Source organism: Nomascus leucogenys, chromosome 21, assembly GCF_006542625.1.
Source record: "Nomascus leucogenys isolate Asia chromosome 21, Asia_NLE_v1, whole genome shotgun sequence".
Taxonomy (NCBI): domain Eukaryota; kingdom Metazoa; phylum Chordata; class Mammalia; order Primates; family Hylobatidae; genus Nomascus; species Nomascus leucogenys.
The window spans coordinates 45,725,055-45,739,685 of record NC_044401.1 but is presented as its reverse complement, the minus strand read 5'-3'; the positions used below and the strand labels follow the sequence as shown (position 1 = coordinate 45,739,685).

The 14,631-nt window shown below is 40.9% G+C and overlaps 1 protein-coding gene across 1 annotated transcript in view; it reads left to right on the top strand.

Moving 5' to 3' along the window:
- The window catches only part of SLC12A8 (solute carrier family 12 member 8), a 134,716-nt gene that overhangs the window by 106,620 nt on the left and 13,465 nt on the right, over positions 1 to 14,631 (top strand). Inside the window, exon 10 of the mRNA XM_030801979.1 lies at positions 590 to 1,235. Within this exon, the coding sequence (XP_030657839.1) occupies positions 590 to 1,235 (646 nt within the window). The remainder of the gene's footprint in view (positions 1 to 589; positions 1,236 to 14,631) is intronic.

The window sequence follows — 14,631 nt, the reverse complement described above, 5'->3', positions numbered from 1 at the left end:
AATATTTGGGAAGTCAGAGTTCTATAATAATGCCCCGTGTTCATAGTTATTCATACGGCTGGGCGCAGTGGCTCATGCCTGTAATCCTAACACTCTGGGAGGCCGAGGTGGGCAGATTGCTTGAGCCCAGGAGTTTGTGACTGGCCTGGGCAACATAGCAAAGCCACATCTCTATAAAAGATACAAAAATTAGCCATGCGTGGTGGTGTGCACCTGTAGTCCCAGCTATTCAGGATGCTGAGGTGGGAGGATGGCTTAAGCCCAAGAGGCAGAAGTTGCAATGAGCTGAGATCACACCACTGCAGTCCAGCCTGGGCAACAGAGCCAGACCCTGTCTCAAAAAAACAAAAAGTTGCTAATATAACTAATATCTGTGGAGTTTACTGCATGTCAGTCTGTGTGAAGCATTTCACATGCATCAACTAATCCCATGAGTAGGATATTATTATCTCAAGTTTATAGATGAACAATCACATGGGGAGAAATGGCTGAGTCGTTATGAGTTGTGTTTCTAGCCTATAACTTCTGAAATCTCTGAAACATTCTATCTGAAATTTTATGGTCCTGCTTCTTATTTTTGTTGCTGCAGAAGGGGCCAAACAAAACACCCGTGGCTGCCATCTGCCTGACCAGCTTGGTGACCATGGCCTTTGTTCTTGTGGGTCAAGTGAACATTCTGGCCCCCATCGTCACCATCAACTTCATGCTGACATACGTCGCAGTGGACTACTCTTACTTCTCCCTGTCCATGGGTTCCTGCAGCCTGACCCCGGTGCCTGAGCCGGTGCTCAGGGAGGGCCCAGAAGGCCTCCACTGCTCTGAGCACCTGCTCTTAGAGAAAGCTCCCAGCTACGGCTCTGAGGGACCTGCCCAAAGAGTCTTGGAGGGCACGCTGCTGGAATTCACCAAGGACATGGATCAGCTCCTCCAGCTAACCAGGAAGCTTGAGAGTAGCCAGCCCAGGCAAGGAGAGGGTAACAGGACCCCAGAAAGTCAGAAGAGGAAAAGCAAGAAGGCCACCAAGCAGACCCTACAAGATAGCTTCCTCTTGGACCTCAAATCCCCTCCTTCTTTCCCTGTCGAGATCTCTGACAGGTTGCCCGCTGCCTCCTGGGAGGGGCAGGAGTCCTGCTGGAACAAGCAGACTTCCAGGAGCGAAGGGACTCAACCTGAGGGAACATATGGAGAGCAACTTGTTCCTGAGCTGTGCAACCAATCAGAGTCCAGTGGAGAAGGTGAGTGCTCTGGCATCACACTGGGGCCTCTTATTTGGGGATGACCACTGATTATCCTACCTACCCAGTTATTGTGAACTAGTTATAACTGGGTTTAAAATCCTTGTTAATTTTGTGCAATATTTATTTAAAAAATTATATTCAGGTATCAGCTGAATTATTTATAATTGTACTCTGTTATAGATAGTTACTTTTAAACAGAAATTTCTATCTACTCCTGTATATTAGACCTGGGAGCCACAGCTAGTAATTGGGTATCAATCTCTTTTCACTCAAAAATGAACTGAAGTGTAAAGCCAATGTAGTAAAATCAATCTCTCCTTACAAGAAAAGGGGAAATGTGTTGTGATAAACTACCTGTTAAGGACGCAATATGTTTTCTTTGTGGAAGATGAACCTCCCAAACCAGGCAAGAGGGGATGGAAAGAAGGTGGCTCAAGCTTTGTTTTCTCAAATCTATAAACACAGACACAGAGAGACACTCACAGAGAGGCTTATAGAGTATGAGAAATTCTGAAAGTGAGAACTCTTATTTTCAAGGACCTACCATATTCTAGGTGCTTTACATCTATTACTTCATGTAATATAACATATAATAGCATTTTCCATTTTACAGATGAAGACCTTGTGTCCCCATGAGGTCACAGAGAAGACTCTGACCTGATTTCTTTGCACAGCTGGACATCACCCTGCATTGTATTGTCTGTATTTGAGGCCCATGTACTTTCCTCTACATTATGCTCTCCCTGGAGCTATATACAGACAGGTGTGGGCAAAGAGGAGGAGACGAGGGACATAGAAGGAGGTGTCTAAAAAATAGTGTTTTTGCCGGGCACAGTGGCTCACATCTGTAATCCCAGCCTGACCAACATGGTGAAACCCTGTCCCTATTAAAAATACAAAGAATTAGCCAGGCGTGGTGGCTGGTGACTGTAATCCCAGCTACTCATGAGGCTGAGGCAGGAGAATTGCTTGAACCCGGGAGGCGGAGGTTGCAGTGAGCCAAGATCATGCCACTGCACTCCAGCCTGAGCAACAGAATAAGACTCCATCTCAAAACAAAACAACAACAACAAAAAAAGAACAAAACCCAAAAACCTAGTGTTTTATGTTCTCCCAGAAACCTGTTTTTCCTTCTTTGCCTCTAAATTGCTGGGAACCTTTTAATTAAAATTAAAAATTATTTTATTTTAATCAGTGTAATAAGTGTACAATTTAATAAGCCAAATAATATTAAAAGTCACATAATCAGAAACAGTAGTTCCTACTCTTTTATACCACCCCTTTTGCCCTTCTCTACTTCCAGTCCCATTCCCAGAAAATCCCACTTTGAACCGAAACTCTGCTTCTTCTGTTAATCTGTCACTAAATAATGTATTTGCATTGCTACTTCTTGATATGTCAGTTTCTGACATTATCTTTTGAGTTCCTCTTACGGTAAATGAGGATTTGGTGTGATCTCAGCTCACTGCAACCTCCACCTCCCGGGTTCAAGCAGTTCTCCTGCCTCAGCCTCCCAAGTAGCTGGGATTACAGGGACCCGCCACCACACCCAGCTAATTTTTGTATTTCTAGTAGAGATGGGGTTTCACCATGTTGGCCAGGCTGGTCTTGAACTCCTGACCTCAAGTGGTCTGCCCACCTCAGCCTCCCAAAGTGCTGAAATTACAGGCGTGAGCCACCACACCCTGCCTGGATTTAACTCTTATATGCCATTCCTGACTTTTCCTTATCTAGTGCCCCCAGAGTAGTTATCCCACAGTTTTTTATTAAATTAAAAGCTAGTGTTCTTGTTATCATGATTAAGTAAATATTGCTCAGTTCTGAGCCATATGTTACACTATGATTACATTTCCTTTTTTGCTCAACTTTTGCTGTTTCCCGGAATTAATAATTGCCTTAGTTTTTTCTTTGCTTGGTTTTCTGTCATCATTTTTCTTTAAATGCTTTGGCAGATCTGTCAAATGCCTTTTTGTGTTATTTTCAAAATGCTCCAATTCTTCAGAAATATGTTCTTTTCTTTTTTCCCCTCTGTCCTGTGGCTCCATGCTTCTGTTCCACTCTAGACTGTTTGTTTGCTAGGTCTGCTACAAAGCTATTGTCTTAGAATTCCTCTTGTTACCACACTTCTGTGTCAGATCCAGGAAACAAGAGATTTCTTACCAATTTCATGCTTTTACATAGTTTTTCTTTGATAATTCCTCACCCCCATCCCTCCATCCCCCCTCTATTATCTTGATTTTGTATCTTCTTAAATGTTTCTCTAATTTTCTTTCTCTTCTCTTTCCTATTGTTCATTTATTTGTTGTTTTTTTCTGGGATATTTCATGGATTTTCTCTCCCAAGGCTTCTAATGATTTTTTTAAAGTGTTGGTTGTTGTATCAGTCATGATTAGTTTTTGACTGAGGATAACAAAATTGCAAAATAATAGTGACTTCATCTAGCTCATACACAAGGATCCAGAGGTGGGCAGTCCATGGCTGCCATGGCAGCTCCATGGTCCTGAGTGACCCATGCTCCTTTATCATTTTCTTTACCATCATCCTTAGTATATTGTTCTGTGATCCAACATGTGGTTGCTGGGGTCATGCCATTACATCTATATTCCAGGCACTAGAAAAAGGGGAGGAAAAAAGGGCAAAAGGGTGAGCCTCTAAATTGAGTCATTTGGAGGAGGCTTCCTCAAAAGTCCCATTCCAACTTCTCATATTTCACTGGTTGGAATTTAGTCATGTGATTACAACAAACTGCAAAGAAGGCTGAGAAATTGTTTTTTAATTGGTCATATCACTACTTTACATAAAATTATGTAGTTTTTTTTCCTAAGAAAGGAGAGATAAGGTAGCAACTATCAGTCTATGCCGTAATTATCCAGTTTTTAATTTCCAAGACCTCTTGGTTGTAATCTAATTTGTCCTTGTCTTTTTTTTTTCCAATTTGAACATCATCTTTTTTTTTTTTTTTTTTTTTTTTTTTTGAGATGGAGTCTTGCTCTGTCGCCCAGGCTGGAGTGCAATGGCACAATCTCCGCTCACTGCAAGCTCCGCCTCCAGGGTTCATGCCATTCTCCTACCTCAGCCTCTCCGAGTAGCTGGGACTACAGGCGCCCGCCACCATGCCCGGCTAATTTTTTTGTATTTTTAGTAGAGACGGGGTTTCACCGTGGTCTCGATCTCCTGACCTTGTGATCTGCCCGCCTCGGCCTCCCAAAGTGCTAGGATTACAAGCGTGAGCCACCGCACCCGGCCTGAACATCATCTATTTTTGTTCTATGGGTACAATGGCTTACCTTCTCTCTCTGATAATATCGTTGATCTTCCCCCTTTAAAATTTTTTTCTGAGGCTGGACATGGTGGCTCATACCTATAATCCCAGCACTTTGGGAGGTTGGGGCAGGAGGATCACCTGAGGCCAGGAGTTCAAGATCAGCCTGGGCAACATAATGAGACCCCATATCTACAAAAATTAAAAAGGAAATTAGCTGGGCATGGTGGCATATGCCTGTAGCCCCAGCTACTCCAGAGGCTGAGGTGGGGGGATCTCTTGAGCCCAGAAATTCGAAGTTACAATGAGCTATGATCACTCCACCGCACTCCAGCCTGGGTGACAGAGCAAGACCCTGCTTCTAAAAATAAAAAAAATAATAATTTAAAAAAGTTTTTCTGTTCCTTTCACTGTTCCTGTTTTCTTTAATTCTTTTCTCTTTGGTTTGGGCTCTCTCTCTCTCTTTTTTTTTTAAATCTTGGAGGCTTTTACTAAAATGCCCATTGATCTTTTGACTTCTTTTTGTACTTAAAAGTGAAGCACTGGCTGGGCACGGTGGCTCCCACCTGTAATCCAGCACTTTGGGAGGCTGAGACAGGAGGAATGCTTGAGCCCAGGAGTTCAAGACCAGCCTGGACATCATAGTGAGATCTGGCCACTACAAAAAATTAAAAAATTAGTGGGGTATAGTGGCACATGCCTGTAGTCTCAGCTACTTGGGAGGCTGAGCTGGGAAGATAGCTTGAGCCTGGGAAGTTGAAGCTGCAGTGAGTGGGGATCGCATCACTGCACTCCAGCCTAGGTAACATACTGAGACCCTGTGTCTACAAACATTTTTTTTTAAATGAGCCAAGTGTGATGGCACATGCCTGTAGTTCCAGCTACTCAGAAGGCTGAGGTGGGAGGATTGCTTGAGCCTGGGAGGTTGAGGCTTCAATGAGCCATCATCACGCCACTGTACTCCAGCTTTGCTGACAGGGTGAGCCTCTTTTTTTTTTTTTCTTTTTTTAAGTGAAGTACTAAAAAACTGTTTAGAAGAGCTTTGTACCTTAGCAGGGCTTGTTAATTGGGGCACCTTACTGTAGAATAAGGAGGAGTGGGCTAGACTTTTTACTGGAGGACCTCCAAATGCAAATAACCAGAGGTTTTTCTTTTGGGCTCTTCAGCGTGTTCCTCTAGAGAAGAGTTCTTTAATTTCTTGCCCAAGGGACACACAGATAGGTACGGGCATTCTGGGAACAGGATGAGGTGAGTGAGTTGGAGAGGGGTCCCACTGTTTAGGGTATAGATGTTCATTTAATTCCCTGGCTTCAAGTTTCATTTCCCCACTCTTTGCTGTGCCTGTTGTGCCAAGTTTGGGCACTCTCTGGCTTGATTGTTTCAAAGGAAAGCCCCCTTGGGGAGGGAATTGGGCAACAGAAGGGTTGTTACTTGGCTTCATAGGCAGAGAAAAGGATCTTGGTGTACAACAAATATAGACCTCCCACCAGACCCCTATACCTTACCACTGCATGGGATGTGGTGCTTCCTGGTCCTGAACCTGGTCTGCCAGAATGAACTGGGCTGCTCCCTGCCAGCACCCTCTCTGGATGCCCTAGGGCTCACTCTCCTCTGCTGTGCTCAGTCTGTCACCACTGTCACCTTTCCGTCTTCCAGGACTTGTTTTTATTTTTCCTTCTCATTCTCTTCGTGTTTGTGGGTTTATGTCTGTTTCATTCCTTTTCTGTCTTCTCATTGAGTTTTCAGGAGAGACATGGACAGTCTGCAATGTTTAATCAAGGAAGTGGTCGCTGTCCAGTTGCCTAGTCTTAGAAATGTCATAGGTGTTGTTGACCATTCCCTCTCTCCCACTCCCTGCTGCCTTTACTTTGGTGCAGACCCTCATCATCTTGTACCTGGACTCTTGCTGAGTCTCCAAGACTCTCCCCCATCCCATTTCTCCTTCATGCTGCCCACTGAATGATCTTTCTAAAATAAAACTCTCATCATGTCTCTCTTACTTAAAAATGCTTGCTGGAATTTAACCCCTTCCATGTGAAGTCCCAGATAGTGCGTGCGATGCAAGGTTCTTCGCAATCCAGCCCTAACCTACCTTCCTGGCCACTCTTCTCATGACAACCCATGCACTGTACGTTCCACTTTCACCCAAACTGATGTCCTAAACACACCATGTTCTTTATTCCTTCCTGCCTTCATACACCCTGTTCTGCCTCCTCCAATTGCTTCACCTCCCCCTTCTCCATCTGGAAAACTCTGACATCATTTAAAATCCATCTGACTTTTAAAACCCACTTTCACCTCTTTTGGAGAAGGATTCTCTGATGTCTTTCACTGTGCAACCATAACATTTGATTCATATTAGTAATATAAACTATTATCTCATATTTATATCAGATCATATTTATATCACATTTGTTTACACATTTGTCTTTAGGTTTATTTGTCTATCTTAAGGAAATAAATATTAATCTCATTTCATTGCCACTAGACTGTCAGATTCCTTTGTTTGCAAACTATGTCTTTTCACCTCTGTACTCATCACAATATTCCCACACAGTACACATAATGTAGCAAACACTCAGTAAAGCCTACTTGAATTGATGAGCAATTGAACAAATATTGGCTAAAACATTGAAGCATTTATCAAATAGAAAGAGTTAAACTATTATAGGAACCTAATCGTTGACAAACCAGATGCTATAAAATAATAATAATCAAATCACGATGGAATAAATATTCCTGAGAGCATGGATTTTAAAAATTAACTTGAGGCTGTATTTTATACCTTATATACACAAGAATTATTTATTTACAACAGCTGTGCAAGAGAGATATTTTTAACTATGTAGACATCATCAAAGACAAGGTATCTGATTAAATAGAAATAAAAAACATTTGCACAACACAGTGTCACAAAAGGAAACAATTATTCTGACAAACACAACTGATAAAAGCATACCTTCCAAAGCATATTATTTTTAAAAACAGGAAGGTCAAAATCCAGATTTTACTGAAAAGATGTCAGGTGAGATAAATACAAAGTTTTACATTTGAAAAATCAATGCTCACCCATTCGTGTCCATTCAACAAATGAATTCTTATTGTTAAGTATTATTAGTAGGTAAAAATAGCCAGCAATTACTGAGCACATCCTATGTGCCTTGCACTGAGATTAGCATTTAATATGAATGATTTCACTGAAGCCCGGATTCAGGCATTGTTCTGTCTTTCTACAGATGATAAAACTGAGGCTCAGAGAAGTTAAACACTTGCTCATGATAGGAGACAGTCAGAATTTGAATCCAGGTCAGTCTGACTGTCAAACCTGTGCTCTTAACCACTACACAATGTGTATGCCACCACTTGCAATGAGTATTTGTTTTGAACTAGGCCATGATATTGATTAAATGAACACAAATTAAATCATCTTTAAGATATCATAAAGCTCTGCATGGTGGCTCATGCCTGTAATCCCAGCACTTTGGGAAGCCAAGACAGGTGGATCACCTGAGGTCGGAAGTTCGAGACCAGCCTGACCAAAATGGAGAAACTCCATCTCTACTAAAAATACAAAAATTAGCCAGGCGTGGTGACACATGCCTGTAATCCCAACTACTCGGGAGGCTGAGGCAGGAGATTTGCTTGAACCTGGGAGGTGGAGGTTGCAGTGAGCCGAGATTGTGCCATTGCTCTCCAGCCTGGGCAATAAGAGTAAGACTCCATTTTTTAAAAACAATAATAATAAATAAATAAATATATATATATATATATAATTGCATATCTATTAAGCTATAAAAATTTAAATAAAAATAGCAGATTTGTGATAATTAGGTGTATGTACACATTGCTAGAGGCAACGTTAATTGATTCATTCCTTCTTTCCTGTTGATTAAAGTTTTTCATCAAATTTGAGAAGTTTTTGGCTAATATTTTTTCAAATATTTTTTCTGCCCTTTCTTTTTCTCCTGTCCCTGTGGGACTCCCATTACATATTTGTTGATATACTTGACATTATCCCATTAGGCCTCTGAGACTCTCTTTTTCTTCCACCTTTCCCCCTCTGTTCTTCTCTTTGGATCGTTTTTGTCTTGAAGTTCACTGATTCTTTCCTCTGTCATCTCAAATCTTCTGTTGATCCCATCTAGTACATTTTTTCATTTCTGTTACTATGCTTTTTAACTGTAGAGTTTTCATTTGGTTCTTTTTTATAGTTTATATTTCTCCCTCTCTCTCTCTCTCTTTTTTTTGAGACAGAGTTTCGCTCTTGTTGCCCAGGCTGGAGTGCAATGGTGCGATCTTGGCTCACTGCAACCTCCACCTCCTGGGTTCAGGCGATTCTCCTGCCTCAGCCCCTAAGTAGCTGGGATTACAAATGCCCACCACCATGCTCAGCTAATTTCTTATTTTTAGTAGAGATGGGGTTTCACCATGTTGGCCAGGGTGGTCTCAAACTCCTGACCTCAGGGGATCTGCATGCCTCAGCCTCCCAAAGTGCTGGGATTACAGGCGTGAGCCACTGTACCTGGCCTATGGTTTCTATTTCTCTGTTGGTATTCTTTATTTTTAAAGTCATTGTCATCCTAATTTTTTTCTCATTAACATTATATTTTTCCTTAATTATTTAAAAATATTTTTAACAGCTGCTTTGAAGTTTGAAGTCTTTGTCTGCTAAATACAACATGTGAACCTACTCAGTTAGTTTCTTTTACTTGATGTTTTTCTTTCCTGAGCATGGATCACAGTTTTCTGGGTTTTTTGTATGTCTTGTAATTTTTGGTTGAAAACTAGACAATTTAAATAATGTAGCAACTCTTTATTCTGATATATATTTCTGAGTTTTTGGTTTTTTGTTTATTTTAGTAAATTGCCTGGATTTCAACTGTGGCATCTGCCTCCCCTGTGGTGTATGGCTGCTGATATCATTAGTTATCTTTTTATTCTTATTTTTATTTGTTTAGCCTTGCTTCCTAGGAGGTTGCCCCCTGTGTCTGCATAGCCCTTAAGGCTCTGCTCTCTGCCAGTGGATCTGTGTGTCACTTGGGAAGCACAGTCAAAGTTGGATCCAATTAGTTCCCCATTCTCCTCTGGGTTTTATGTTTTGCCAGGTTCTTTCAGGCCTCCCCAGGCATGGGCATAGTTTTCTAGTCATCCAGGGAAATGTGAGGAGGTTATCTAGTCTTTCTATGGTGCATTCATTTCCAGGACCTCCCCATTAAATTTCTGCTGGTCTTCTGCTCACCCTAGCTGGGTCTGCACTTTCAGGCTAGCAAGGATTTTCCCCATTCATTTTTCTACTGTGCTCATCATATTGAGCCTATAAAGCCACAGCCTTTTGCCCTGGCTTCAAATCAACTTTGCCCCTCTGACAGCAAACTGCTGGTTTCTGATCAGCTTCATGCTTAATGGGAGCAGCCTAGGCAAGAAGCCTACAGGCTTTCGTGTTTCTTACCCTCAGCTTTAGAAATTTTTGAAAAATAAATACTTCTCAATTTGTTTTCTTCATCTGGCAAATTTCTGGAGCTCTGAAGTAACTGTTTTGGATTATTTTGTCTAGTTTTATACTTTTGTGTGTGTGTGGAGAAGATTCACTGACCTCTTCATACTGCCATGGCTAGAAGTCCCTCTGGTTCATTCTTTGTGGAGAATGATCTTTCAGGATGTAACAAGAAACACAAAACTGTTTAATTGCCCTGATTTAGTAAGTCTATTTGAGGGAACTGTTTATCAAGGAAACAACCCCAAATCAGCCAAACAACAAACCAAAAAATGTGTACAAGATTGTCATAGCTGCATTGTTTGTGCTAATGACAAATTAGAAATAACTTAAGTGCTCAGCATTTGGAAAGTGGTTAAGCAAATTATAACATCAACATGATAAAATACCACATGGACTTTAAACATGATTCTGTGTGGACTATGGCAATATACATTATCAGTTTATACATGCTAATTAGAACTACATGTTTACTTATTCTGTTAAACATATGAAGTGAATTTTCACAGTGTTTAAGATTTAAGTAATTTCTGTAAAATTACTTAAATTTATTATTTAAAAATTAACATAATTGGGGTTTCTTCCTTTATGCTTAAAGAGTTTATATCTGCTGTGAACGTAGAACTTAGACATATCACTAGATTTTAAAAGTCAGTTTAATATTTTGCATTATATTTGTTATGTTTGGCATTTTTAACATGCACGATGCATGCTTGTTTGTTTTATGAGTAGAGGCTTGATAAATAAAGTTGCCTGCCTAGTTGTAACTTCCTATTTCTAGCATGAGAAGCTGTCCCCTGCCCCTCTGACAAGTTTGTACAACTTGCTTTTTCCAGCAAAATCTGAGACAAGAAAAAAAATTCCTTTAGTCACTTTGGAAGAGTTTTGAAACCCTGGCTATTCAGAATTACGGATAATTGTCTATTTTATAGTACCTATTCAAAGAGTCATTGAGCATCTTTGCATAAATTCTCCCTTACATTGCTGATATATAAAATAGCATTGTGGCTGCCTAGAGGACAAACCTTTCCTACTACTTCTGCCCAAGTTCCTCAGAACACACACACACACACACAATTCCCTTTAGGTTCAGTAAAATTGAGGTTGTGTAAGATCAAGTGTTGTAAAAGGGTGAGCTTTAATAGGTGACAGATCTCAGAGAGAGGCAAAAATATAAGTTCTTAACCAATAGTGTTTCTTCTTTTTTTTTTGAGACGGAGTCTTGCTCTGTTGCCCAGGCTAGAGTACAGTGGTGTGATCTTGGCTCACTGTAACCTCAGCCTCCTGGGTTCAAGCAGTTCTCTTGCCTCAGCCTCCCAGGTAGATGGGATTACAGGCATGTGCCACCATGCCCAGCTAATTTTTTGTATTTTTTTTAGTAGAGACAGGGTTTCACCATGTTGGCCAGGATGGTCTCGATCTCCTGACCTCGTGATGCGCCTGCCTCGGCCTCTCAAAGTGCTGGGATTACAGGTATGAGCCACTGCGCCTGGCCTGATGTTCCTTCTTAATAACCAAGAGGGCAACTGTATTTTACTAAGCCTATGTTTGCCATTAATTAAATTGTTAAAATTAAACAATTTTTAAAATAATTATGTTATGATTGCCATTAATTAAATTGTTAAAACTACACAATTTAACACGCTGAATAGACATAGAAGGCTTTTGCTGTCGTAGAGCTTACATTCTAGTAGGGGAAGACGTATGATAAATAAGCAAATACCACACTGTGATGTCAATAAGTGATAAGTACAAAGCTAAACAAATAACCAATTTAATTAAATTGTTAAAACTATACAATTTAATTAATGGCAATCATAACATAATATTTATTTTTTGAAAAGTAATAGAGCCATCCATTCAGATCAATCTTGCAGACTTTATTTTAATCCATAATTATTAAGGAGACTTTACTGAGCGCTTCCTATACACAAACTTCTAAATGCCTAGAGTTGGCATTTAGAAAATAAAAGAGGGTCTTTATCCCTGAAGGTATAGATGTATAAAAAGACAAGCATAATACTTGGAGGCACATGATGAATGCAAATAGATGTTCAGAGAATGAAGTCTTCTCAAGGTGTAGAATGATTTATTCATTCACCCACATGTGTGGATCACCTCGTACATTCCAGACACTGTCCTAAGTGCTGGGGTAACATGCTGAATAGACATAGAAGGTTTTTGCTGTTGTAGAGCTTACATTCTAGTAGGGGAAGACATATGATAAACAAGCAAATACCACACTGTGATGTCAATACGTGATAAGTATAATGAATAATAATAAAGTGGAGTAATGGGATAAAGAGAGACCAGGGTGGGGAGGAAAATGCACTGTTTCAGATAGGTTTATTAGAAAAGATCTCACTGGGAAGATGATATTTTAATGGAGAACTGAATTGCATGAAGCAGTGAGCCATGCAGAGAGGTAGAAGAAGAGTTCCAGGTAGAGGACCTGGCATGTAAAAAGGTCTAGGTGGGAACTGGACTGGCAACTCATCAAGAATGGCAGAGGCCCAGTAGTGACTGGAGAGCAGTGAGCCAGGGAAGAGAGATGAGAGGGGTCCAGTGAGGAAAGTGGGGGGCAGTGCTGTATAGGGCCATGTGGGCCATTGTGAGTGTGATGGAAGCCTCTGAAAGTTCTAGCTACAGCTACAATGTGACCAGAGTCAGGCTTTAAGAAGATCACTGGCTTTTAGAGGTAAGAGAGAGAGCCAAGGCCAATTTGGAGGTATATAAATTAGGGTAGGCTAAACAGATAACCAAAAAATGTTATTTACTTGCTTTACAGTGGAAGAAGGGTGTTCCAACTCTGTGGGAGCGCCTCTTCCATGCATCCACTCAGGGATCCAGGCTCCTGCCATTTGTATGACTTCACTATGCCCTCGGACCTAGTCATGTGCAGAGTCAAGACTGAGTTACCACATTCAGATTTCAGGCAGAGGAACGGGAAAGTGCACAGAGAAGAGGCACACATTCTCTTAAAGACCTTGGGCCAGAAGTGGCACTCACTGCTTCTGTTCACATTCTGTTGCTGAGAACTTAGTCACATGGTTATACCTAACAGTGAGAAATCCTGGGGACTGTACTCTAGCTGTGGTCTGTACCACAGGAGCCCGCTGCAGTAAATGGATGAAAGATGAAAGTGGGTTGGACTAGCATGGGAGCAATGGAGGCAGTGAGGAGTCATTGTATTCAGAATATATTTTGATAGTAGAATCAACAACGTTTACAGATGGAATAAGTATAGGTGTGAGAGAAAGAAGGCAGTCAGGATGAATCTTACATGTTTGTGTAAATGGTGGTGTTATTTATTCAAATGAAGATTTGAGGTGAATAGATTTCTGTGTTAGTCATGTGAAGTTTAAGGTGCTTATTAGCCAACTAATGGGTGATACTGAGAAGACAATGAGCTATTCAAAACTTAAGTTCAAGGGAGAGGTCAAGGATGATGTAAACTTGGAGTCATCAGTGTATCAGTAGCATTTAAAGCCATGAGACTAGAATAAATCTCTTAGGAGTGGGTATACATGGCAAAAAGGAGTGCTGAAGACTGAATATTGGAATGCTCCAATATTTTCAGGCTGGAAGGAGGAGGCAAGCCAGCAAAGAAGACTGAGAGAGTGGGCAGTGACATAGAAAAATCGAGAGTGAGGCATCTTAGAGGAGAAATTGTTTCAAGAAGGAGAAAGTGATCACATGTATCAGATGCTGCCTGAAAGATCAAATGGGATGAGGACTAGGAGTTGACCACAGAATTTGAAAAGATTCAAATCATTGGCAACTTTGGCAAGAGTAGTTTTAGTGGAAAAGTGGATACCATCATAAGAGTGGGTTGGGGAAATAATGGGATACAGAGACTGCATAGGCAATTCTTTTGAGGAGGTTTGCTATAAGGGAGACACAGAAATAGGGCAATAACTAGGGGTGACCTGTAGACATTTGTTTAGGTGGGAGAGATGACAGTATATTTGTATTTGATGGGAATGATTCATTTTAGGGGACAGAAAAATTGATTATGTGAAAACAAAGTCCTTGAACAGGCCAAAAGGGATGGGATCCTTGCACAAGTGGAGGGATGGGCCTTAGTTAGGATCAGAGACTGTTCATCCACCGTGAAAGGAAGGAAGGCAGAATAGAGGGTATAGATGCAAGTGAATTGGCTGATTGGGTGATGAGAGAACATAAAAAGTTCTCTTTGGAGAGGAGAGCTTGTAAATTTGTTCTATCAGAGAGTAGGAGGATGAGTTGCCTAGGTATGAGGCTGCTGAGTAATGCTGAATCATGGGAGCAGATGTGGTAGGAAAGAGGTTAGGGAAAGCGGGAGGTAGGTGATGGAAATCAAAAACATACTAAGGCAAATTATCTAAAGGTCCCTCTGTAGACTATGAATGGTTGGAATGAGGAACAGCAGAGCAAATGAGCTTAACATTGTTTTTAAAGGAGGTTATGGGCTGAGAGTAGATTGCTTAAAGTCATGATTTAGGAAATGTAAGGTTACTGGTAATGACACACTGCAAGTGCAGCTAAGGGAGTTGATGGTTGGGATGAGTGAAAGAAAAGATTATTAGTAAGAGGATTTCAAGGAATCGCGAAAGAAGGGCTTTGGATGAGTTGTTTTTGTAGAAGTCACCAAGGAT